A 26,191-nucleotide genomic window follows, 5' to 3' on the forward strand; every position below is an offset into this window, starting at 1 on the left:
TTTTCTGATGACTCTGCATTGCATCAGAGATGTTGATGGAGAGGGATACACTTGCACTAATGTAATTTGATCTACGCTATTACTTACTTTAAAAAGGTTTTATTCAACAGAGTGGTGTTTCTTTTGAACTTGATTGGAGCACTTTATGTTTTACTTATTCATACTCATGCTCACCGATTGTGTTTTCTTTTTTTATTTGCTTCATAGTTTTCCTTCTAGGAATAAAAAAGAAGTAAAACTTACTTTTTAAAAATGTGTTAGAAGCCGCTTAGTTCACTATTAAGGCCAAAAGGAACAGCGATCATTTAAAGACCTGGTCCTTTCAGATTTAGCCTCATTAATGAGCCTACCACTAACAACACAGAAGGCTCTTTCACAGCACCAGCTTTCCTTTGACTTGTTGGAATAAAACGTGCACTGTCTCTTTAAGAGACCCGGAAACGATCCCCATAGTGTTCCTGTTCGGGAGTTGAAGGACAGCTGTGTGGGGCGCTCGCTGCGATGAAACCCAACCCTGTTACTTGGGCTGTCCGAAGCAGTGTGAGGTTCTGGCGACACCGAGCTGTGTTTAAAGGGCTTCCAGAGGCCTCAAGCGTAAACGTCGGCCGCTGGTTCTCTGCCTCAACCGGAAGGGGAGTCTCGGTTATGGAGGACATACTGGCTAGGGTCGTTGTACCTTTACCTTCATATGAAACAAGAGACAAATCCCCGCCTCCGCCCGAATCAACTAGCTTGGAGTTCATGAATTTCTACAGAGGTCTCGAAAAGGAAAGCAAAGTCGATTTTCTGTCCAAACTCTCCCAGGAGTGCGGGGTGGATCATAAAACCGTGTCAGAACTCGCTGGAAAGCTGTTGGACACTCTGCGACGGGACCAGGCGACCATGTTGCAGGCTGAGGACAGACTCCGGTACAGCTTGACGCCCCGGTATAAGCAGCTGTTCATCCATGTAAGCCGGGTCGAAGGCGGAGTGAAGTTTCTGGTGGATCTCCGAGCTGATCTGCTGGAAATACTCACATCGAAAGCAAGCGACAGTCCACACATCAGGGTAACATCTTTGTTTACTTTTTGTACGGGTGCTGGGATGGCTCAAACTCTACCGTACGCGTTTATGTATTTAGCTGAGAAGCAGAAACATAACACGTTGAGTGGAATGAAGTGGCCTGCATTATTAACCATAAGTGTAACCCCTGGTCACATGGTTCACTTGGTTCAGATTTCATCACAGCTGGACTCACATGGCTGATGTGACCTTTGCCCCAGTGTTCATTTCTTGGAAAACTTGTACTATGTACTTCAACTACATAAATCATTTTAATACAGACATTCAGTTCATTTTGAGGGGGTTTTAAGTGAAAGACACACAAAAATAATAATTATAAAAGAGAAGAAAAATGATCAAGAATGATCAGATATCTTAGATAATCAAAATCTGAAAAGTGTGGCATGCATATGTACTCATCCCCTCTGAGTTAGTACTTTGTAGAACCTCTTTGCTGTTATGACAGCTGCTGGGGTTCTGCTAGCTTTGAACATCTGGAGACTGTAAGTTTGGCCGATTACCCTTTGCAAAATAGCTCAAGCTCAGTCAAAATGGGTCGAGAGCATCTTTGAACAGCAATTTTAAGGTATTGCCATAGATTATCAAGTGGATTTAGGTCTGGACTTTGTCTAGAGCATTTTAATACGTCAGTATGCTTTAATTCTATTGTATCTCTGGTATGTTTACAGCCATTGTCCTGCTGGAAGGTGAACCTCCACCCCAGTCTTAAGGCTTTTTTTATTGAACATTCATAAATTTGAACAAGCTGATACAGTCATCCACTCGGCCCGCTTTGCAAGCATTTCCATTGCTGTTTTTTTCTGTACCGGTACCCTTTTTTAGTCCTGAGTAGGTCCAACCGGGGCTGAGTAGGGACTGCATGGGACGTCCACTGATAGGCCGTGGGACCAGGATGAACGAGGGGGTTCATCCTGGTCCCAGGATGAACCTCCTCGGTTTTCCAAGAGGTCATGCAAGGAGAATATAATAAAACTCAAGAGTGACTGCAATAATATTAAGGACCATAATGGCCGGAGGGGGTCAAACCCAAATATAATTGAACTGTTTACTAATCATAAACCAGACTGAAGGCTGAAAGAAAAGAAAAGAAAAGAAAAAGGACACATGAACTTTCTGAATTACACACAGGTAGGGGGCGCTGTATTTAATAACATTGTAAACCAGCTGCTCACACATAAAATCAGCTGTTCAGACGCACAAACATTTCCCCCAAACACACAAACAAACCACCATGAAACAGAGTGTTAGGTTCTGATATTTCAGAGAACCAGTGACCTGCTGGAGGAGGGAGCTGGCAGAGAGCAGCTGCCCGTAATCAGACTGCCTGCATCGGATCAAATGGGAGGAAGACCTGCTGAATCCATGGAGCACGAATATCCAACCTAAAACTAACCACGGTCAGAAGTCTGCGGCTTTACTCTTTGCCCTCATTATTGCCATGGATGAGACAGAAACTTCCTCATAAAGCCCAAAATGTTACATCCTTCAGGTAAATTTTGGAGCTTCACCATCCAGACAGGAGTGTCTCTCATCTCTGCTTCTTCTGCCAACCCCCACCACACGCCCCACATCAGAACCCCTGAGCCTTATACCTGATGGCTGGAGGCGGGGCTTCAAGCCATAGCTTCACCCATCAGTGGGTCCATGGAAACACAACAGGTTCTGTATGCAGTGGAGCGGACCCTAACCTCAGTCAGTGGACAAGGGGCACATGTTTATATATATGTATGTTTGTACACTATATTGGCAAACGTACTGAGTCATAGCACCAATTCAACGAGTTCTGGTGGTCCAATCACTTCCATGGCTGCAGTTAAGGAGAAACTGGACTGGCCTGCACAGAGTTCTGACCTCAATCTTCTTGAACATCTGTGGGATGAATTAGAGCGCAGGCTGCAGTTCTGGTTCTGGTCTAACTATGAACAGACTCCTAAACCTTGGAAGATGTTTACAGAATAGTTAACGTTGCTGATGCTGACAATGGTGGTCCATCAACAAACTGGACCTTATATTTTAGAATAGGATGTCATCAAAGATCATGTACATGTAGAAGTAGAGAGACAAATACATTTAGCAAGGTAGTGTGTGTGTGTGTGTGTGTGTGTGTGTGTGTGTGTGTGTGTGTGTGTGTGTGTGTGTGTGTGTGTGTGTGTGTGTGTGTGTGTGTGTATGTGTGTGTGTGTGTGTGTGTGTGTGTGTGTGTGTGTGTGGGTGTGTGTGTGTGTGTGTGTGTGTGTGTGTGTGTGTGTGTGTGTGTGTGTGTGTGTGTGTGTGTGTGTGTGTGTGTGTGTGTGTGTGTGTGTGTGTGTGTGTGTGTGTGTGTGTGTGTGTGGATGGGGGGCCTGCTAGCCGAACACATAGACTTTGAGTGTCAATCAGTTCTTCCATCCTGTGTTGCAGGAAAGCACAAAAGATCCTTTAACAATGTTTGATTCAGCACACGAGGAGGCAAGTGCTGCTCTGCTGCTTGTACAGATTGAAAGAGCTGAATTTAAATCAGGCATGTAATGAGTATTTTTGAATGAATCTGTTGAAGACAGAGTGAATTCAAAGAAAAGGTAGTGGAAAGAACAAAAAATACATTTCTGTCACAGTCGGAGACATGACTCCAGTGGGCTCTACTCTCTTAATACTCACTTTTCTTGGCAACGTTTTTTTTTTTCTTCCAGAAAAGCAGCTCTCATATACTAGATTGTTCAGTTTAAAATATTTACAGTTTTCACTTTGGTTCTGCAAAAAGAGTCCACTCTATTAAAGCTGATAAGCTCGCTAGCGTTTATTGCATGCACTTAGTTACTTACAGTTAAATACAAATAAACTCAGCTATCAACCCAAAACTACCACTGATCTTTTTTTCATTTGTTGGTGATACTTTCTACTTATTAGTTCAGTCCTGCACTGTTTGGCTGATAGAGCATGTTTTTATGAGTGGATAAGTCATACATGTCTGATGTCATGCAGTGAGTTTAGAGAGGCTGAAAAAAATACAGAAAAAAATCAAGAACTACATCAAAACGTAACCAAGAAAATAACCAAATAATAAAAGATTTTGACAACTCCAATAAAATGTTGTATCAAACAGAATCAGAAATAACCACCTGAAATGTTAGAATAATGCAAATAAACGTAAAGTATAAAATGAATATTTACATTTAAAATCCAATTATAAAATATAGCTGAATAAAGACATATATAAACTTGTATAAAATCTGATAAACGGGTAAGACAAATAAAATAAACTTGAGTTTTAGGTACAAACCAGACATAAAGCTGATTTTTTTTAGTTATCCATCCTAAAATGTAATCTAGATTCTCTGGGTGCCATGTTGGATGGGAGTTATGATCTTAAGAAAACAATATTTCGACATAAATGTGTCTTAAAAGATAAAAAATAAGCCTGTGTTTTTAAGGTATTTCTGTTTGTGACACACAGGCCTTCTTATTTGGCGCCTTGGTTTGGATTCCTTAAAACCAGGTACTTCCTACTCTGATTCAAAGCAAACATCTGCTGGAGGTCAATTCTCGTCTGTTTCTGTCCATCAGATCCGAAACCGCTTGAACCGCTTTGCTGCTTGAACTCCTCTGGGTCTTTCTATAATAAAAAGATGCTTCTTGGTCCTGATATTTTCAGGTCTTGGTTTTATGATTGAGAACCGTGTTTGTCATCCCTGTGAATAAAATCATTTTACTCTCATAAACAGCTGGGCATGTGAAGACCTTAGACCTTGTATTGATGCGTCATGCACTGAGCTATTACTAGTACGCTTCTTGTTTTCCCGTCTCCAGCTCAGTGTTTGTTTTTGCCCTGCTGTGACGTGTTCAGATGCATTCTGGCCCACAGAGAGCTTGTAAGCATGGAAAGGTCCTGGCTCCTACATAACACCTCAGTCATGGTGTTGTTATTTCCAGGATTGATTGAGCTAAAAATGAGAAACGGTCATTTTAGATATGAAGCTTTTTATAAAAAAATGGTGTGTTTACTGACTGGAAGAATAATGTGAGAAATCAGAGCAGGAGGATTATCAGAGTAGAACTAAAACACCATCAGAACCAGAGGAAGGAAGGCTGGATTATACAGCTCTGCATCTACTACAGTCTTTGGTTCTTGTATGGAATTTTATGGTAGATTAGTCACTTTGATTAAGTAATTTATTTTTGATGTTCCTTTTGTTTCAGCTTGCCTCTGGGCCTTTCATTCTGTTTCACGCACTCTGGGAGAATGAAGGTTGTGAGGGGGAGCTTTTAGTTGGCTCCTCTGGGTTACACAAAGCATCTGTGTGGGACTATATTTTCCCTACAGACTGCCAGCCCAGCTGACAAGTGGCACGTAGCTTACTGGGGTAAAGGTCTCGGTCACATTAAAGACCAGTATGACCCCTGACCACAGCCAGTGGTCATAAAGTTTTGTGTGGACAGAATGTTCTTCCAGGAAGGATGCATATTCTGCCAGATCTTCCAAACAAGCAGCCCTGCACTAAAGGCCTCTAAAATGTACACATTTCTCCTGGATTTGCTTTTGTATGTAATCCAAATGTTTCAGATAATCAAACTAATTTTAATAATAGACAGATAACCCGAGTAAACAGTTTTCAATTGATGATTTCCTTTTTTTCTGATTTTGGGAGAAAAAACCCAAACCAACCTCAACCTACGTGAAAAGTAATCACTCCCTAACAGTAAGATTTCACCTACACCTGGTGTAAAGCCGACCTACATCTACAACTCTCTGTCATCACGATGAAGACTAAACAGCAGCCCTGTTAAGGGTGGTCCAGTAATTTCATCAAATAAATTCTAATTAAATAAAACTACGTTCAATCCAATTTCATTTAATTTTCCGTTCAACTAATGCAATCAGAACTTGAGGAATAACCAGTGAGAGCCTCCTGTGTTGGCAGGTTTGCGTTGGCATGTCCTAATCCTGGATGTATTTAAACAGAAGGAGACGAGGAGGAAATCAACACCACTAGCTCACAGCAGAACTTAGCAGAGATTTGCTTTCTGTTCCAGCCCACATGAGGCAATAAATCAAAGCAATTCGTGTTTTAGGAATATATATCCTTTATTGTCTGTAAAATGTCTGATTGAAAGTAAGATCTCATTTTTGAATGAGGCCTTCTAACAAAGGCAGGAGAATCTACAGCAGCTTAAATGCATAATGTCTCTTCAGAAGAAATGCAGCTTCTATTCAGCAAGCGAGGATCAAACCTAAACACAGTCAGAGCTTATTTAATGCAAAATTCTTTCATTTGGACAAAATTCTATGATTAAGGACAGATTTCATTGCAGTACTACATATTGTATGTTGACAATAAAGTTTTGCCATATTAATACTGCACTGGTAATACACAGGGCTTACAATAAGCAAGTCCTAAGAGTCAAACTATGAACTTGGAGCTAAATGTATGTCCGAAACAGTAAAGATTGAGATAAATACTAAAACATGTTTATATCTGTGTGGAATAACTGTGATGAGGAATTAAAAAAGATTAGTTCACAATCTAAATGAAATAAATATAAGTGAGACAGGATCTGTCCCAGTCTAACGTACATTTAGAATAATGTTTGCTGATGTTGTCTTCTTTATATTGTTGATTTGTTTTGTTGTTGATTTAGTTCTCTTTTCTTTTGGTAAGAAAAATAAATTCTTCCATTTATGTGAAAACGGCAGTAAAACACGGAGATGTTAGGAACTTATGCTTCTGTTAGGCAGGTCCAAGTTTTGATAAATGGGCTGAAAAAGACTTTTCCCTCTTTAATGCTTCACGGTCCTGCAGTATCAAGCACTGTTTTCTCACAACTACTGCAGCTCAAGCCTGAGAAGGTCCTTGTTGCCGAGGCCATATCAGCAGCCAGCATCAGAGTCACCGCTGTCCACATCCAGAACCGGATCAGGATCCAGTGTGAAAGCGCGCTTCATTCCCCTCTAACAGGATGGGGGATTTGCTTCCTTATCCCTTTCCTGTTGCCTGTCTCTTTGCAGCCGGAGGCTTTGATCCCTTCATTTCTAAAGACTTCATCTTCTGCGGGGCCAATGCAATACATATCTCAGTTTGACCTCCCCTTTGTGTGGTTAAAAGTTCGCTTCCCAAGGCGGCGGCGGAGGCAGTGGCGGCGGCAGCGGTTCTGTCACTATAGAGCTGCTGCTTTCACAACAAAATTGTCTGGCCTGGATTACTGAACAAAATGCATTACTTCACATCAGGCAGCTTCAGGAACACACAGACACTACATCACACACTGTAACACACACTGCACCAGTCACACCAGTAGGAAGGGAAGTTTTGCTTAGCTGAAGTTATTTCCTAAATCTCTGCCATGGAGCTGAATGATGCAGGGCCTGATGCATTCTTCTTCATAAGTGGAGAGGAATTTCCAATTTTGTCAGATTTGGATTTGAAGGGTGCTCATAGAATTTTACACCACGATGGTTGTTTGTTCTGTATTAGTTGTTATGATTGACAAGCCACTATGAAAGAAAACCTGAAGAGATGTTGTTCTGTGGAACAGTCAATATGAGCTGTACATATGTGCTGGAGCATTTGCTTGTTTGTGTGTTTGAGATTTGTTCTAAATGAAGTCTGACCTTTGCTGGAGGAGAAGCCTGCTTTGAAATGGCAAGGTGTTTATTGAAGTGCTCCTTCTATGTCCATTGCAAGCTCCAGCAAATCACTATTCATAATGTGTAAACATTCAAACGGCGTAGGAAAAGCCAGGGGAACGTGCAGCCGGCACTCTGTGTTAGATAAGAAATAGAAATGCACATTTCCTACTGGCAGCTAGAAGAGAATCTGTGTAGGAATGTGGTATTTTTTACTTTGAGCTCTTTAATATAAGATCATAAGTTAAAAAATGAAGCTGAAAGAACAAATTTCAGGCCAATTTAAATGATAGAAAAGAAACTTCTTCACGAAAATAGTACTGAGGCGTTGTTTATGGGACCCTTTCTTTTCCATGTTCATCACCATTAGCTGAGTTTGCCAGCTGAGATGCTCTACTTTAGAGAAAAGTGCTGGAAAGTTTCTACCTGGATGTTGTTCTGAAGCACCATCTTGTTTCCACTGCTTGCAGGACCTGAACAGTGCTCTGAAGAGCCTGCTGTCGGAGTGGTTTTCTGTTGGTCTACTCCGACTTGAGAGGATCACCTGGCAGTCCCCCTGTGAGGTCCTGCAGAAGATCAGCCAGTAAGGCCCTTCATGCTTTCCACACGGTCGTCATTCCTTTCACTTTACAGTTTGTAAAGCTGCCTCCGCCGTTATTTCACCCCTGGTAAAGTTTTATAAAAACCCTTAAATAAATGTATATGTTTTAATAGTAAAATAAAAAAAATGTACAAAAATAAAATCTTTAATTCAAAGACATTTAGTCACCAGGAAAGAAATCTGGTTTAAAAAGTGGGTTTTTGTTTGTTTACAAATTAACTAGCAAATTATTGGCAGCCATACTTTTGTTGAACAAACTCTTTTTGCCAATAGGACACTTAATCTTAATCTGCTCCTACAATATTTCACAAAGTTGGAGCCAAACCATAGGGATCAGAATCAGAACCAGCTTTATTCGCCAAGGTTCTGCACACAAACAAGGAATCTGACTTCAGTTCCTCTTTGCTCTCCATGAAGACATTTTAAATATAAATGTATAAGGGAAATAAAAATAATTTGTAAATCTGTGTAAATACAGTGTATACAAAAGAGAAGGACATTCCTGAATTAGTGCTGATAAGCCTGGTATCAATCTGGGTCTTCTGACTGTTCAGTGTCCATCAGAGAGGCGGCCTGGGGAAGAAACGGACTCTGTTTTTAGCATACAGCGCTCTGTAGCGTCACCAGAAAGTAAAAAACCGGGGGTAGGCAACCCGTGGTTCCGGAAACACGTGCAGCTCTCCAGCTGACTTTTTGTGGCTCCCTTGGCTTTGACAGAAGAAAAAAAATGTACAAATATATACAAAATAATTTATTTATTATTTATATATATATACAGGGGTTGTACAATGAAAGTGAAACACCTGGTTTTAGACCACAATAATTTATTAGTATGGTGTAGGGCCTCCTTTTGCAGCCAATACAGCGTCAATTCATCTTGGGAATGACATATACAAGTCCTTCTCAAAATATTAGCATATTGTGATAAAGTTCATTATTTTCCATAATGTCATGATGAAAATTTAACATTCATATATTTTAGATTCATTGCACACTAACTGAAATATTTCATGTCTTTTATTGTCTTAATACGGATGATTTTGGCATACAGCTCATGAAAACCCAAAATTCCTATCTCACAAAATTAGCATATCATTAAAAGGGTCTCTAAACGAGCTATGAACCTAATCATCTGAATCAACGAGTTAACTCTAAACACCTGCAAAAGATTCCTGAGGCCTTTAAAACTCCCAGCCTGGTTCATCACTCAAAACCCCAATCATGGGTAAGACTGCTGACCTGACTGCTGTCCAGAAGGCCACTATTGACACCCTCAAGCAAGAGGGTAAGACACAGAAAGACATTTCTGAACGAATAGGCTGTTCCCAGAGTGCTGTATCAAGGCACCTCAGTGGGAAGTCTGTGGGAAGGAAAAAGTGTGGCAGAAAACGCTGCACAACGAGAAGAGGTGACCGGACCCTGAGGAAGATTGTGGAGAAGGGCCGATTCCAGACCTTGGGGGACCTGCGGAAGCAGTGGACTGAGTCTGGAGTAGAAACATCCAGAGCCACCGTGCACAGGCGTGTGCAGGAAATGGGCTACAGGTGCCGCATTCCCCAGGTCAAGCCACTTTTGAACCAGAAACAGCAGCAGAAGCGCCTGACCTGGGCTACAGAGAAGCAGCACTGGACTGTTGCTCAGTGGTCCAAAGTACTTTTTTCGGATGAAAGCAAATTCTGCATGTCATTCGGAAATCAAGGTGCCAGAGTCTGGAGGAAGACTGGGGAGAAGGAAATGCCAAAATGCCAGAAGTCCAGTGTCAAGTACCCACAGTCAGTGATGGTCTGTGGTGCTGTGTCAGCTGCTGGTGTTGGTCCACTGTGTTTTATCAAGGGCAGGGTCAATGCAGCTAGCTATCAGGAGATTTTGGAGCACTTCATGCTTCCATCTGCTGAAAAGCTTTATGGAGATGAAGATTTCATTTTTCAGCACGACCTGGCACCTGCTCACAGTGCCAAAACCACTGGTAAATGGTTTACTGACCATGGTATCACTGTGCTCAATTGGCCTGCCAACTCTCCTGACCTGAACCCCATAGAGAATCTGTGGGATATTGTGAAGAGAACGTTGAGAGACTCAAGACCCAACACTCTGGATGAGCTAAAGGCCGCTATCGAAGCATCCTGGGCCTCCATAAGACCTCAGCAGTGCCACAGGCTGATTGCCTCCATGCCACGCCGCATTGAAGCAGTCATTTCTGCAAAAGGATTCCCGACCAAGTATTGAGTGCATAACTGTACATGATTATTTGAAGGTTGACGTTTTTTGTATTAAAAACACTTTTTCTTTTATTGGTCGGATTAAATATGCTAATTTTGTGAGATAGGAATTTTGGGTTTTCATGAGCTGTATGCCAAAATCATCCGTATTAAGACAATAAAAGACCTGAAATATTTCAGTTAGTGTGCAATGAATCTAAAATATATGAATGTTAAATTTTCATCATGACATTATGGAAAATAATGAACTTTATCACAATATGCTAACATTTTGAGAAGGACCTGTACAAGTCCTGCACAGTGGTCAGAGGGATTTTAAGCCATTCTTCTTGCAGGATAGTGGCCAGGTCACTACGTGATACTGCTGGAGGAAAACGTTTCCTGACTCGCTCCTCCAAAACACCCCAAAGTGGCTCAATAATATTTAGATCTGGTGACTGTGCAGGCCATGGGAGATGTTCAACTTCACTTTCATGTTCATCAAACCAATCTTTCACCAGTCTTGCTGTGTGTATTGGTGCATTGTCATCCTGATACACGGCACCGCCTTCAGGATACAATGTTTGAACCATTGGATGCACATGGTCATCAAGAATGGTTCGGTAGTCCTTGGCCCATCTAGCACAAGTATTGGGCCAAGGGAATGCCATGATATGGCAGCCCAAACCATCACTGATCCACCCCCATGCTTCACTCTGGTCATGCAACAGTCTGGGTGGTACGATTCTTTGGGGCTTCTCCACACCGTAACTCTCTCGTATGTGGGGAAAACAGTAAAGGTGGACTCATCAGAGAACAATACATGTTTCACATTGTCCTCAGCCCAAGATTTGCTGTCTTGGTCACAGATGCGCCAGCATCTTGGGATATTTTGTGTACTTTTACCTTCGCCATATGAACCAGGAGGAGGAGAGTTAGCCCCGCTGCTGCTCGCAGGAGAAGAAGTTCTGCCATCACGTAGGCGCATGTAACTCTGCTTCTCAGCGTCAGTGACACAGAGTAACAGAGTATCAGGAGTGTGTTTTCGTCCAGCTTTTGTCAAGTTTGGTCGTGGAGAGGAGTGTAGCGATGACGCAGGGACAGATATCACTGTGATCCTATTGGGGGAGTGGGCGGTCTTGTTGGTGGGGCGGGACGCCCCCCTTGGATAATGGTAGGGGAAATACTGCACCTGCTCCATGAGGAGAAGTCCAATCAGTTTGGGACATTTTGGGTGAATCTGAGTGACCAGTGTAGAATTTGTCTGCCCACTTCTATGTGTTTATCAGGCACTAATGTAGCTGAGAAAGGTCTGGATTTTATTCAACAAATCTCCTCATCAGTGGGTGAATTCCACTGAATAAAACCTGCCACTGTCAGCTACAGACCTGTTACTAATTGATGAAGAGATAATGAAGGACTACCCTGCACCTGAACGCTAAACAGATTTTAAGTTACTGCTCCAAGAAAATCATGAAATGGTTGTATTTCCTAAATTTTTCTGCCAACCACTAATTGCAATTAGCATGTTAGCAGCTCTACCAGCTGAGCCACAGCACCATGCTGTGGAAATATATGAGCATGAAATCTGAGTCAAAGCAATTTTCTAAACGGCAGTCTAAAGTCCAGAACTATGTCAGCTGGGGAGTTTCATTTGTGTTGTTGCTTCATCTGATGTTGGACATGAATAAAAATCTTAGCTGGAGCTGATTTGGATGTGCTGCATCTACATCATTTAACCGTCTGAAGAGCCAAGAGCTTGAATCGCTGCCTTAATGCCATACAGTGGGGCAGTAAATGAATGGAGGCCTGTAGTGTGTTCAGCTAGTACTACACATTCAAGCGATTCAGTCATATCCAGAAGCGGTTTGGACTGATACTGTTAACATACCAGGTGATTATCATTGCATGTTAAGGTTCAGAATGAGTGTGGTGAGTTGATGCCACTGATAACAGTGAATTTTATTGCTCACATCAAACTGTTCGGAGTGTTTTCTTCTAACATTAAGAACAAATTGTTTCATTTAAAGTTGGACAGAACTTTGCAACCAGAAATGTAAAAAAGTAAAGCTGAAAAACCTGACTGAGCTTTTCTGTCAGGTGTGAAGCGGTGCACCCTATAAGGAACTGGACGGATCTGAAGCACAGAGTGGGACCATACAGACGCTGTTACGCCTTCACCCATGCTGCCATGCCAGGAGAGCCTTTGGTTGTGCTTCATGTGGCCCTAACTGAGGACATCTCAGATAACATCCAGGTCAGAACCAAGAGCTGCAGGCTAAGCTCTAGAGTAATGAGCTTTGTCCTGCACATCCTTAGGAGCAACTTCCATAGTTTATATTCAAGTTTTTCTTCTCATGACATTGAAGAAAAAGGTTTTGTTAACCTCTAGAAGTCAAACATAGTCCTAAATCTTGATTTTTAGGTCTTTTAAAGTTTTAAATACACTTATATACTATACACTCTAATACTAGGTCCTAATGTACTTTGATTTAGTCTTAAATTTGTACCTTTGATCAATTGTTCACTGCTTCCTCAATTTGTATTATTTTTTTAAATAAATGTGTTGACAACCTTCATTTGTTCTGTAATTTGTACTTGCTTTATGTTGAGGCTGTTAAAATGGGAATGTTCTGGTTCAGTAGAAACTTTGTGCGTATTTAATGAGTCTTAGCCAGTAGCTGGCTAATGGCCTACTTCAGTAACTGTCTTCAAACTTAAGAAATGCTGTAGATGTTGAAGTTGGGGACACTAGATGTAAGAGTACTGGGGTGGCATTCTGAAAAACACCTATTTACCTTTACAAAGTAAGTCAAATAAAAGTTACTTATGAGGAATGTTATGAAATTATTATTTTTCATTCATGTAGGTTTTAATCTGAAATCATAAATGGTCTAAAAACAGTCTTAAAAGCTTAAACTTCTAAAAACCCTGAAAGTTTGGCTGATGGTCAGCTCTGCTGTGCTGACACTGCACCAGAGGCATTATTAGTTCTGGCAACGCAGCAACAATACAGCTGTCTGTGTTTTTGTTTCCTCAGAGTATTGTTCGTGAATTTACGACACTTGATGCAGAGGAGGACATAAACAAGATCAATTCAGCCATCTTCTACTCCATCTCCTCAACCCAGGCTGGCCTGCAGGGTGTGGAGCTGGGCAACTACCTTATCAAGAGGGTGGTCCGAGAGCTGCAGGTGGGTAAACGTGGCCTCCAGGTGCTGCTCTGCTAACATGTCAACAAAGAAGTCAGACAAGTGATTGCAGATAAAGAAAAAGAAACGGAATTGGCAACAGAGGAATTGACTCATCACAGTTCCAGGTTGTTCTCCTGAGCTTCATAGATATTTATCAAACTTCCCAATATTTATTGTAGGAGTTCATCACATCTTTTGGTTTCTTGACTCAGCCTTAGTGTGCCAAAAGAAATTCATCACATAAACTGACTAATTATAAACCCCCTAAATAATTATTGTGAAATGCTTATTTAGTTACGTTTGAAATCATGTTAAAGTCTTGATCTGATGCCGTACACAACAGTCTCCACAAGGTGATGATGTAGCCAAAATGTGCTTAATCTGAAACCAAGCTTTGTTCAGAAGATCACAGCTGAGCAGGTTTCACATAGCTGACTACAAAGACCAGTCCCATCAGCGATAAGCATCTTGTTCTCTCAGAACCTTAACATGGCACTGCATGTGACAAACACACGGATATGGATGTTTACTGCAGAGGAGCTCCTCAACTCCGCTCTGTGATGAAGAATCAGAAAAACATTTTCACATTCAGCTGTCTGCCAGCTGGCCAGCACTTTCTTCACACAAACATGCCACGTTTGAGACGTTTTCAGTATACAGAGCTAACAAAAGTATTCACACCTCTCGTTCCAACCCAAAGTTTAATAGATTTTATGTGACAGACCAACACAAAGCTGTGCATAATTATGAAGGGGAAGGAAATGATTTTCTAAATTCTTTACAAATTAAAATCTGAGAGGTTTGCATTTATCTTTAGGCCCTTTCTTTCTCTCTTTCTCCCTAAATAAAACCCAATGCAACCAGTTATCTTCAGAAGCCACTTGTTTTGTACTGAGTCCCCGTTTGTGTAATTTAATCTCGATATAATGCTGCTGTTCTGTTTCTGGTCTCAGAGGTTTGTTGGAAAACCTTAGTGGAACAGATAGCATCATGAAGACCAAGGAACACAGCAGTCCCAGGACAACTGGGACAGCCCACAAGGCACTCCACAAATGTGGAAAAAAGAAAATCAATTTTTGAAGGAAAACTCAGCCCATCATGAAAAATAGTAGTGGCAGCATCATGCTGTGGAGATGCTGTCCTTCAGCAGGGACAGGGCAGCTGGTTAGAGTTGATGGGAAGATGGATGGAGCTTAATCCAGGAGAATCCTGGAAGAAAACCTGTTAGAGGCTGCAAAAGACTGGAGGATTGGATGGAGGTTGACCTTCCAGCTGGACAACGACCTTGAACATACAGCCAGAGATGCAATAGAATGGCTTAGATCAAAACTGATTCATGCCCTACATCCAGTCTGACTGAGGTGAGCTGTTTTACAAAGAAGCATGAGCAAATATTGTAGTTTGTAGATTGCAAAGGTGGTCGAGACAAACCCTAAAGGACTCGCAGCTGAAACTCCAGGAAATGATTCTTCTACAAAGCGTTGACTCAGTGGGACTGAATATAAATGTTTGCCCCACTTTCTAGTTGTAGAAAACAAAGCTCCACCCTAACCCGCTCCAGCTCGTTGTTTCATGATTGAAAATCCTAACTGAAACATAAGGAAACACTCAACCCAAGACCTGGTTCAGACTCCTTTAAATTATTTCTTGATGTAACGTAGGTTTGCTACAGACCATGGTAATAATGGAGGTATGACTGAGCAGAGGAAAACCAGTTTCTGCTTCTGTGTTGAGGCGTTTTGTTTCAGGGAGAGGAAAATAGGTTATATTACAATGTGCTGAAAAACCCTTTGGACTGTCTTCTTCAGGAGGTTGTTGAGATTAGAAGATCTACATATTTTCATGTCCTCCTTGCAATGCAAGAAATTCCTTCTTTAGCTTCTCTGTCTTAGAATAAAAGACAAACTAGGATGAAGCAGTTTAAGTTTAGGAAGAGATCATTTACTGAAATGATTCACTCACTTAAAGTTTGTGGAGTTATTTTCACATTATGATGGAGGCCTGTAATAGTTTCTAGTGGTGGCTGACCTGTTGGAAGGCACAGATGGCTGTCAATGTGGGAGTAGAGGACGTCCTGCTGTTCCTTCAGCCAGGCTAATCTTTCTGACATTAAAAAGACTAATCAGAAGGAAGACAGAACCTGCTTATCAGTGTCTTTTCATGCACACACAAGGCAATCTTACAAAGACAGAAAATGTATTCACTTTTTATTATAAATAGCCTGCAGACATGGACCACAAAGAAAAATGGCAGGCTTACTGTACGTTTCTATTTTACCTGAAGTCTACTGGACTGAAAGCTTCACATACAGCACCTGTCAGTAATTGTACGTGTATTCACTACATTTAACTAACTCTAATAATGTAACCTGAGCATTGTAATTTCTATCAGCAGATAAGTTGACATTTTCACTCTATATCAGTTTAAGTGATAAGAGCACTGTTCACATTCCTTGGGTTGTCTTATTACTGGTTACGGTAGGAGAACATGGAACAACTCACCAGGGAAAATCTCATCCAGATGCCCCAGTGATGCTATAAGCAGGAAAGGTCTGTTCAACATCTGTCTAATTGCCTGATTAGTAAGTATTGTATTTCAGTGGCGTGCATCAAACTCTGTAGCATGCTTGGTTTGACCAGCTAAGCCAGGGCACCACTAGTGTTGAAACATTTTGCAGCTTTTATGTTGTCTGCTAATGAATATTTGACCTTTTGGGGGCGCTCATAGACTATGCATAGAACCTTTAACTTTCATTCCAAAATGGTCGGGCATCATTTTATTCCATATAAAAAACAAGATGCTGATACCATGGCAACAGTAACTTACCGTCCAAGATTTTACATCCTGAATCCCAACATACACACACTGTACAAAATGGAGGCAGATCATAAACAACAAATCTACTTGCTTTACATGACAGGAAGTGATGTTTCTCAAAATTTGCTTTATTTCCTCACAAAACAGATGTTTAGATATGCAAACATGCATGGCAAGATAAGAAACAGTGCAAAAGCAGATCGGCCTTTTTGTCTCCCTACAGTGTTCACAAACTTCATCTTTGTTTTCTACATCATCACCTTGTGGAGACTGTTGTGTATGGTATAGAATAGAACTGTGTGTGAAAATCCCAGCAGATCAGCAGTTGTTGAAATACTCAGGCCAGTCTGTGTGGCTCCAACAACCATGCCTCATTCAAAGTTAAATACTCTTCTTCCTCCTTGTGATGCTCACTTTGAACCTTAGCAAATCACCATGTCTGAATGCTTAAATGCATTGAGTTGCTGTCATCTGATTGGCTGATTCGCTATTGGTGATGAAGAAGTGGCTGACTCCCGGACCCTGACATTGTGAGTGCGGTGGTCTACCTTGGAAACTGTAACTAACCATGGATCAGCAGAGATCCAGGCTCACTGACAGAACTTTGCCTTACATAAAGATGATGAGACGGACAGTGTTTCCACAGAGAATTCTCTATAATGATGGATGGATGATAAAGTGGGAAAGAAATGGTCACAGCTGCATTTTCAGGGGCAGGAAGAATGTCTTGCTTGTCTTCGTAGATTTGACCCCTGAGCCGAACTCGCTCCTTCATCCTTTTCTTCCCACTTCCTTTTACACCTTTCCCGCTGCTTTCATGCTTTTTCCTACACTCTCTTTTCTGTTAACGTTTGCTCTCTAAAAAGGAAACATCTAGCAGAGCTTGGCGTGAGGAAGGTATGACTGCAACATAGTCTAGTGTGAAGAAACACAAACAGGAGAGCCAGCACGGGGGATTGATTTTTAAATTGAAAGGTGAGCGAAATAAGGGAAAGCAAAAGAAAAATAGTGTCCCACCAGGTGGTGTCTCACACTTCCACTTTCATAGACAGATATTGCCTTTCTGGCTGACATATTGTTCTCTCACTTATTAACATGGACAGCAAAAAATGTGTCTGAAAAAAAGGTGGGAAACTTTTTTTCCTGCTAAAGGAAAGAGGTGGTAAGATGGAGAGCTCAGATCAGGGGATGACTGGTTTCAGATGAGACAGACACAGGAGGACAGGTATTATAGGCGAGAGTGCAAGGGATGAAAGAGTAGGAGAGGATAAGAGGGAGGAATAAGAAGAAGAGGATCATCCATCACCATCAGCAAGGCAGGCTCATGAAGCAGCTGAGATGATTCGTAATAAAGTCCCAGACTGAGAAACTGAAGAGGTCATGCAGCCTGAACAAAAACAAGGATGTTACAGTTGTGCTTTGTCACTTAGGTTGAACTTCCATTTCTGATATTTCTTATGTGAAAACCGGTGTCCATTAAGATAGGTTTCCTTAGATTTCCTCCCTGTTATGTCGTCTCTTTCCCTGTCACATATCTACTCAGACAGGAAACTCTGCAACTGTGTCCACATGAATGCAAACACTGCAGGAAGCCTTGGAACATTGGTTTGTTTTTATGATTCTGGTGGGTCTCTTAAGGTGTTCTATATGCTAAACCTCTTCTCAGAACCCATTTCAATTTATACAGTGGGGAGAACAAGTATTTGATTCACTGCCAATTTTGCAGGTTTCCCCACCTCCAAAACATGTAGATGTCTAATTTTATATCATAGCTACTCTTCATCTGTGAGACACAGAATCTAAAATAAAAAGCCCAAAAAAATACAATTAATCAGCATTTTATTTCATGACGTCAGTATTTGATACATCAGGAAAACAAAACTTAATATTTGATACAGAAACCTTGGTTTCCAATTCCAGAAATCAGATGTTTCCTGTAGTTCTTGACCAGGTTTGCACTCACTGCAGCAGGGATTTTGGACGACTCCTCCATACAGATCTTCTCCAGATCCTTCAGGTTTCAGGGCTGTCGCTGAGCAATACGGACTTTCAGCTCCCTCTAAAAATTTTCGATTGGGTCCAGGTCTGGTGACTGGCTAGGCCACTCCAGGACCCTGAGATGCTTCTTACAGAGCCACTCCTTAGCTGCCCTGGCTGTGTCCTTCAGGTCGTTGTCATGCTGGAAGACCCCGCCCCGACCTATCTTCAATGGCCTTACTGAGGGAAGGAGGTTCTTGGCTAAGATCTCCTGATACATGGCCCCATCCATCCTCCCCTCAGGACGGTGCTGTCCTCCTGTCCCCTTTACAGAAAAGAATCCCCAAAGAATGATGTTTCCACCTCCATGCTTCACGGTAGGGATGGTGTTGTTGGGGTTGTCCTCATCCTTTGTCTTCCTCCAAACAAGGCGAGTGGAGTTTAGACCAACAAATTTGATTTTGGTCTCATCGAACCACGTGACCTTCTCCCATTCCTCCTCTGGATTATCCAGATGGTCAAAGGAAGCTTTAGATGGGCCTGGACTGAGCAGGGGGACCTTGGTTGCACTGCAGGATTTTAATCTAGTGTGTTACTGATGGTCTTCTTTAAGACTGTGGTCCCAGCTCTCTTCAGGTCATTGACTAGTTCCTGCCGTGTTGTTCTGGGGTGATCCCTCACCTTCCTCATGATCATTGATGCCCCACCACGTAAGATCTTGCATGGACCCCCAGACCGAGGGAGATTGAACTTCTTGAAGTTCTTCCATTTCCTTATAATAATAATAATAAAAATGTAGACTTTATTGATCTCACAATGGAGAAACAATCCTCTGCATTTAACCCATCCCTTAGGAACCAGTGGGCTGCCCCTGTGCAGCATCCAGGGAGCATTGGCTTCTCACCAAACTGCTTGGCTATTTTCCTGTAGCTCATCCCAGCCTGGTGCTGGTCCACTGTTTTATCCCTGATGTCCTCACACAGCTCTCTGGTCTTGGTCATGGTGGAGAGGTTGGACTGTGTTTGACTGATTGTGTGGACAGGTGTCTTTTATACAGATAATGAGTTCAAACAGGTGCAGTTAATACAGGTAATGAGTGGAGAACAGGAGGCCTTCTTAAAGAAGAACTAACTGATTCTTGTTGGTTGTTAGCTGATCAAATACTAATGTCATGCAATAAAATGCAAATTAATTAATTAAAAATCACACAATGGGATTTTCTGGAGTTTTGTTTTAGGTTCAGTAGCTATGATAAAAATTAAAGATTTCTACAAGCTTTGAAGGTTAGAAAACCTGCAAAATCAGCAGCGTGTCAAATACTTGTTCTCCCCACTGTAGCTGCCACAGCAACACACTTATTATTATTATACTTGCTCAGTGGAAAACCATAAAGAAGTTTTATATAGAGAGTACTGGTCCTAGTTACATTTGGAGGTATTCCAGGGACATTCCACTGCTAGGAGACTGCTAAGCAGATCTGGACCATGCTGGAGGGTCCAGGTATCCGTGGCTTCTTTGGATACTTCAGAATGAGCTGGAGAGTGTCCCCGGGACGAGAGAGATGTCTGGGTTTCCCTCCTGGTCTTGTTATCTTAGTGACTCATTCTCAAATAAGCAGATGGTAATGGAAGGAGGATGAAAAGTTCTTCCACCTCATTATCCTTGATTCTCTTATTTTTGCTCTTAATATATATTTTAAATAAAAATATACTGATTATGCAAAAGATGTTACATCTTCATTCTTTCATTATTTCATTTTTATTTGTGGTCATGCATGTATCACATGATGGTATCACCATTAATGCTGAGTCAGACACTGATAATTATGTAAAACATTAAAATGTTAGCGTGGTGGAGGGGTTTGAGTGCTCGAATGATCCTAGAGGCTATGTTGTTGGGGGCTAAAATGCCCCTGCTAGGGTCTCCCATGGCAAACAGGCTCTAGGTGACTGGTCAGACAAAGAGCGGTTCAAGAATCCCTCATGACAACTACTAAATTTGAGGCACGTGACGTCGCCCGGTACGGCGGAGCAGGGGTCCCACCCTGGAGCCAGGCCCAGGGTCGGGATTCGTCGGAGAGTGCCTGGTGGCCGAGTTGCTCCTCACGGGACCCGGCCAGGCCAAGCCTGAACGAGAGACGCGAGGCCATCCCCCAGTGGGCCGACCACCTGCAGGGGGAACCGTGAGGGACCGGTGCAAAGAGGATTGGGCGGCGGACGAAGGTGGAGACCTCAGCGGCCCGATCCCCGGATGTTTAGGCTGGCTCTTGGGACGTGGGAATGTCATCTCGTTGGGGGGGAAGGAGCCTGAGCTTGTGCAGGAGGTGGAGAGATATCGACTAGAAATAGTCGGGCTCGTCTCCACAGTGTGGCTCTGTAACCCTTCTCTTGGAGAGGGTCTGGACTCTCTTCTGCTCTGGAGTGGCCCACGGGGAGAGGCGGCGGGCTGGGGTGGGTGTGCTTGTTGCCCCCCAGCTCAGCCCTCTCGTGTTGGGGTTTACCCCATGGATGAGAGGGTCGCATCCCTGCGCCTTTGGGTCGGAGACAGGTCTCTGACTGTCGTTTCGGCCTACGGGCCGAGCGGTAGTGCGGAGTACCCGGCCTTCTTGGCGTCCCTGTCGGGGGTGCTGGATAGTGCCCCTCCCGGGGACTCCATTATTCTGCTGGGGGACTTCAGCGCCCATGTGGGAAACAACAGTGACACCTGGAGAGGCGTGATCGGGAGGAATGGCCTCCCCGATCTGAATCCGAGCGGTGTTTTGTTATTGGACTTCTGTGCTAGTCACGGATTGTCCATAATGAACACCATGTTCAAACATAAGTGTGTCAATCAGTGCACTTGGCACCAGGATACCCTAGGCAGGAGTTCGATGATCGACTTTGTTGTCGTATCATCAGACCTTCGGCCGCATGTTTTGGACACTCGGGTGAAGAGAGGGGCTGAGCTGTCCACTGATCACCACCTGGTGGTGAGTTGGATCCGCTGGAGGAGAAAGAGGAGAAAGCCGGACAGACTTGGCAGGCCCAAGCGCATAGTGAGGGTCTGCTGGGTGCATCTGGCAGAGCCCTCGGCTAGGCATGTATTCAACTCCCACCACCGGGAGAGCTTTGACCAGATTCCGGGGAATGTTGGAGACATAGAGTCCGAGTGGACCATGTTCTCCGCATCTATTGTCAATGCTGCTGCCCGTAGCTGCGGCCGGGCAGCTGCTGACCTCGACTGGGGACATTATCGGGCAGTGGAAGGAGTACTTCGAAGATCTCCTCAATCCTGCCATTATGCATTCCCTGGTGGAAACAGAGGCCTGGGACTCTGGGTTGGACTCTTTTACCACCCAGGCTGAAGTTATCGAGGTGGTTAAAAAGCTCCGCGGTGGCAGGGCTTCGGGGGTGGATGAGATCCGCCCTGAGTACTTCAAGTCTCTGGATGTTGTGGGGCTGTCATGGTTGACACGCCTCTTCAACATTGCATGGCGGTTTGGGACAGTGCCTCTGGACTGGCAGACTGGGGTGGGGCCATCCGGTCTGTGTACAAATAGAGCAGGAATGTGGTTCGCATTGCCGCCGCTAAGTCAGACCTGTTCCAGGAGCATTGTGGACTCCGGCAGGGCTGACCTTTGTCACCGGTCCTGTTCATAACTTTTATGGACAGGATTTCTAGGCGCAGCCAAGGGCTGGGGGGGGGGGTCTTGTTTGGGGACCAGAGGATTTCGTCTCTTCTTTTCGCAGATGACGTGGTCCTGCTGGCCCCCTCTAGCCAAGACCTACAGCATGCGCTGGGGCGGTTCGCAGCCGAGTGTGAAGAGGCTGGGATGAGGATCAGCTCCTCCAAGTCCGAGGCCATGGTACTGGACCAGAAAAGGGTGGCTTGTCCTCTTCAAGTTGGAGGGGAGTTCCTGCCTCAAGTGAAGGAGTTTAAGTATCTCGGGGTCTTGTTCACGAGTGAGGGAAGAATGGAGCAGGAGATCAACAGACGGATCGGTGTGGCTGCCGCAGTAATGGGGGCGCTGTGCCAGTCCGTTGTGGTGAAGAGAGAGCTGAGCCGAAAAGCGAAGCTCTCGATTTACCGGTCGGTCTACGTTTCTACCCTCACCTATGGCCTTGAACTTTGGGTCATGACCGAAAGAACGAGATCACCGGATACAAGCGGCTGAAAGGAGTTTCCTCTGTAGGGTGGCCGGGCACTCCCTTAGAGATAGGGTGAGGAGCTCGACCATCCGGGAGGAGCTCGGAGTAGAGCCGCTGCTCCTCCACATCGAGAGGAGCCAGTTGAGGTGGCTCGGGCATCTATACCGGATGCCTCCTGGATGGGACACGCCTCCAGGACACGCTGGAGGGACTATGTCTCTCGGCTGGCCTGGGAACGCCTTGGGCTCCCCCTGGAGGAACTGGAGGAGGTGTCTGGGGACAGGGACGTCTGGGTGTCTCTGCTGAGTCTTCTGCCCCCGCAACCCGGTCCCGGATAAGCGGAAGACGACGAGTACGAGTACATTAAAATGTTCAAAAAACAATAAAGAAGTTTCCAAGCAAGTGGTTGATGACTGGAGCGCAGTGTCACTAAAGCCGACATTATGGCTACATAAAAATAAAAAAAAACAATTAAATGAATGCAGACACGAAACGTCCAAAGAAGATATGGCAGTCAGGACAAATCTTGTCTGTGAGGTGGGAGCATGGACATGTGTGATAATGAGAAAGGAGATATATAAATTATATCACTAAATCTCAACGTTTGTCCCCAGGCTGCCCCCATGGTTCCCTCTTCTCCTACCTCTGAACCTCGCTGCATGCAGAGACTCACTCTGTAGCTGAAACAATGTCCCACCGTCTCCATGCAGACACAGAGCTGTCGGAAAGTATCTTTATCAAGATATATCAATATATAATATCAGAGATAACCTGAGTTATTTCAGTAGCCACAGCCAGGGCTAAATACTGCTAGACCTGTAGAATCAAGAAATAGAACCTGTTTGACAACATGAAGCAGGCTGAAAGATCTAAAAAAAAATCAACACATCATTCCCCGATTTAGAATATTCAAGAGCAGACAAGAAACATAATCACTAATAGTATCCGGTACACAAAGTTCTGGTTCTGCTCTGTGTCACCACCTCGTTTTGTTCTTACCCTTGAAGCCGAGTGTCGGCAGAAGACTTGGTTCTTGTCTTGTTGCAGAAAGCAAACAGGTAACAGGTGGGTAAGAAGTCCTGTCTCTTGATGTTTCGACGCCGCTGCTTCTGTTGGGAACGTGTGGAAGCTCACTCCATCCTTTAAATTAAAACGTCATTTTTTTATAAATGAAACTGTCTATGTGCCATAAACAACAATGCTTCACCAGAAATTGCAGATCTTGTTGAAACATCATTTATACTGGTACTAATGTCCTGCTTTACCCAAGGCGTGGCTTTTTTGTGTTTTTAAAATGACTAATCTTTGAAAAATTATGGACGTGCCGATTTTGATTTATTTAGATTTGATCCTTTCAATATTAAAAGGTTTAATGGCTCTAAAATATGATCTTCTTCTTCTGTTGATCTTTCAGAGCGAGTTCCCTCATATGGCCCAGTTTTCCAGTCTTTCACCCATCCCAGGGTTCTCATCCTGGCTCCAAGGCCTGCTGAGCCAGCACAGGAAGGAGGGCCGGGGAGCGGATCTTTTGTCTGAGCAGGAGTGGAGAGAGGTGGAGCAGGCCATCGACTCTAACCCAGGAACCCCAGCCGCTGACTCTTTGCGTAAGCTCATCGCCACTGGTGAGTGGACACGCTCAGACAAGCTGTGTCATGCCCTGGAGCCCGTTCTGATGCGCCTCTGTGCCTGGTACCTCTATGGAGAGAAACGGCGAGGACTTGCTCTGAATCCTGTTGCCAACTTCCACCTTCAAAACGGCGCCACCATGTGGCGGATCAACTGGCGTGCCGACACCAGCCCCAGGGGCGTGGCAAACTCCTGTGGAATCATGGTGAACTATCGCTACTTCCTGAACGAGACATCCACAAACAGAGCTCTGTACCTTCAGAACAAAGTCGTTGCAGCATCGGAGCAGGTTCTCGGGCTCGTGTCCCAGTTTCAGAAGAACAGCAAACTGTGACTGTTCAACCCTCAATAGAATTAGTTTCTTCGGGTTAGTTTTCAGTTGTTTTTGATGATAAACTGACTGGTGTGTTATTTAATTAGAGCTCTCTTTGATGATTGTCATGTTTTCCCTAAAATCTATAACCACACTGAAGCACTGAATGGACTTCCTGACGTAGTGCAACAGAAAGTGGGCCATTTTTTACATGATGTAACTCAGCCCATCTTCTACTTGCCTCATTAGATTTCTAGCCAGAGCTGTTTGATATTGTGTAAGTGATTCTCAGAGCAGACGGCAGATAATGAAGCAGAAGGCATCTATCATTGCCAAAACATGTTGGTGGATAATAGCATGTAATGGTGAGGCTGGAGCAGGGAGGGTGTGCACCTACTGGAATAAATGATGTTTATTTTATGATATGGTCGGGCCGCTGCACTGTAAACACATCAGAGAAGGAAAGGGAGACAAATAGATCTTTGTCTTATTTTCGTTGGGTCTGGATTCACCTGCAGTTTCACTGCCTTTCGCCTTAAAGCTCATTACAGAAGGCATGAAGTCACCCACTGGAAATATTGTTTCATAATAAATAAATAAACATATTTTCCTTTTCATTAAATTATCAACTTGTCTGCGTTCCACTTAATGTAGTGAACTGGACTCTCTTTTCAGATATGTTTATTTTTTACTTTGTTTTTCTTCAATGATTTCTCTCCAGAGATCATCAATGAAGTCCTCTACAGGTGCCAAGCAGGTCTCATACCAGCCCACACCCCACTGAATACATCACAGCAAGTTGACTGTGAAATTACATTTTATCTCTCCAAGGAGTCAAACTTTCTTTTTCTTTTTTCACACCCATCCCCCTCATTCTTAGCTCTGTGCTGCTTGGTGTCTCAGGAACTAATGGAGTGAAAAATAAAGTTAAAGTAAATGGTTCGATTGATGGTGTTCAGTTGTGAAGAAAGGAGGGAGGGGGACAAATAAAGAGGCATAAATAGGACAGTTGTTTAACAGACGAGTTCGAGTGTCTCTGGAGCTGTTGGGGACAGAGAAAAGATCAACACCATCATGTTGTTTATAATGTGGAGCCGAATGGACAACTGCCATGCGTTGCCATAGAAACAACACTCGCATATTACTCGCATCTTGGTGGTTTTGAGTCATTTGCCAAAAAACTTTGAATACTCATACAGATGTAACACTAATAACCGATTTGTTTATCTATCTACCACTTTCTAATCGAACAGTTTCATGAATAATGTAAAATGTTAGGTTGAGTGATCCAAGCACCTGTGCCAGCAGCGACTTGGTTGAATAAAGCACTATACAACTGCAGGCCATTTACCATTTAATGGTTTCTGATAAGAATTTTCATTTATTAAAACATGCATGGGCCTCCATGATATATTGAACCACAAACATCTTCCCAATAACAGTGTCACAATTGCAAAAGACTGGTTGGATGCAATATTTAGCAGGATGTAGTGCTTTAAGTGTCATGCATTCATATTCTGCCTATTCATAATATATTTAAGGAGTTGAATGGACTGACTGCTCTCACTGGCCACACCTGATGTGTTATTTATGAGCTGAGAAGCTGAAGCTTACAGAGTGGTGGAGGTATTGTGTAATCATAACGGAAGAAAGAGTCGGGAAAATGTGGGTTAACG

General features: G+C 43.3%; 1 protein-coding gene across 1 annotated transcript; it reads left to right on the forward strand.

The window, feature by feature from the left end:
• Nucleotides 1-224: 224 nt before the first annotated feature.
• mlycd (malonyl-CoA decarboxylase) lies at nucleotides 225-25,140 on the forward strand. The gene is made up of 5 exons (XM_047353586.1): nucleotides 225-1,047; nucleotides 8,134-8,246; nucleotides 12,563-12,719; nucleotides 13,503-13,655; nucleotides 23,991-25,140. The coding sequence occupies exons 1-5, from the start codon at nucleotides 502-504 to the stop codon at nucleotides 24,534-24,536; spliced, it is 1,515 nt and encodes a 504-aa protein (XP_047209542.1). The 5' UTR covers nucleotides 225-501; the 3' UTR covers nucleotides 24,537-25,140.
• Nucleotides 25,141-26,191: the final 1,051 nt, after the last annotated feature.

Source organism: Girardinichthys multiradiatus, chromosome 2 (assembly GCF_021462225.1).
Source record: "Girardinichthys multiradiatus isolate DD_20200921_A chromosome 2, DD_fGirMul_XY1, whole genome shotgun sequence".
Lineage (NCBI taxonomy): Eukaryota > Metazoa > Chordata > Actinopteri > Cyprinodontiformes > Goodeidae > Girardinichthys > Girardinichthys multiradiatus.

Coding starts and splice junctions, on each gene's coding strand:
- mlycd (XM_047353586.1), top strand. CDS start 502: ATGAAACCCAACCCTGTTACTTGGGCTGTCCGAAGCAGTGTGAGGTTC. Junction 1,048..8,133: donor GCGACAGTCCACACATCAGG/GTAACATCTTTG, acceptor CACTGCTTGCAG/GACCTGAACAGTGCTCTGAA. Junction 8,247..12,562: donor GTCCTGCAGAAGATCAGCCA/GTAAGGCCCTTC, acceptor CTTTTCTGTCAG/GTGTGAAGCGGTGCACCCTA.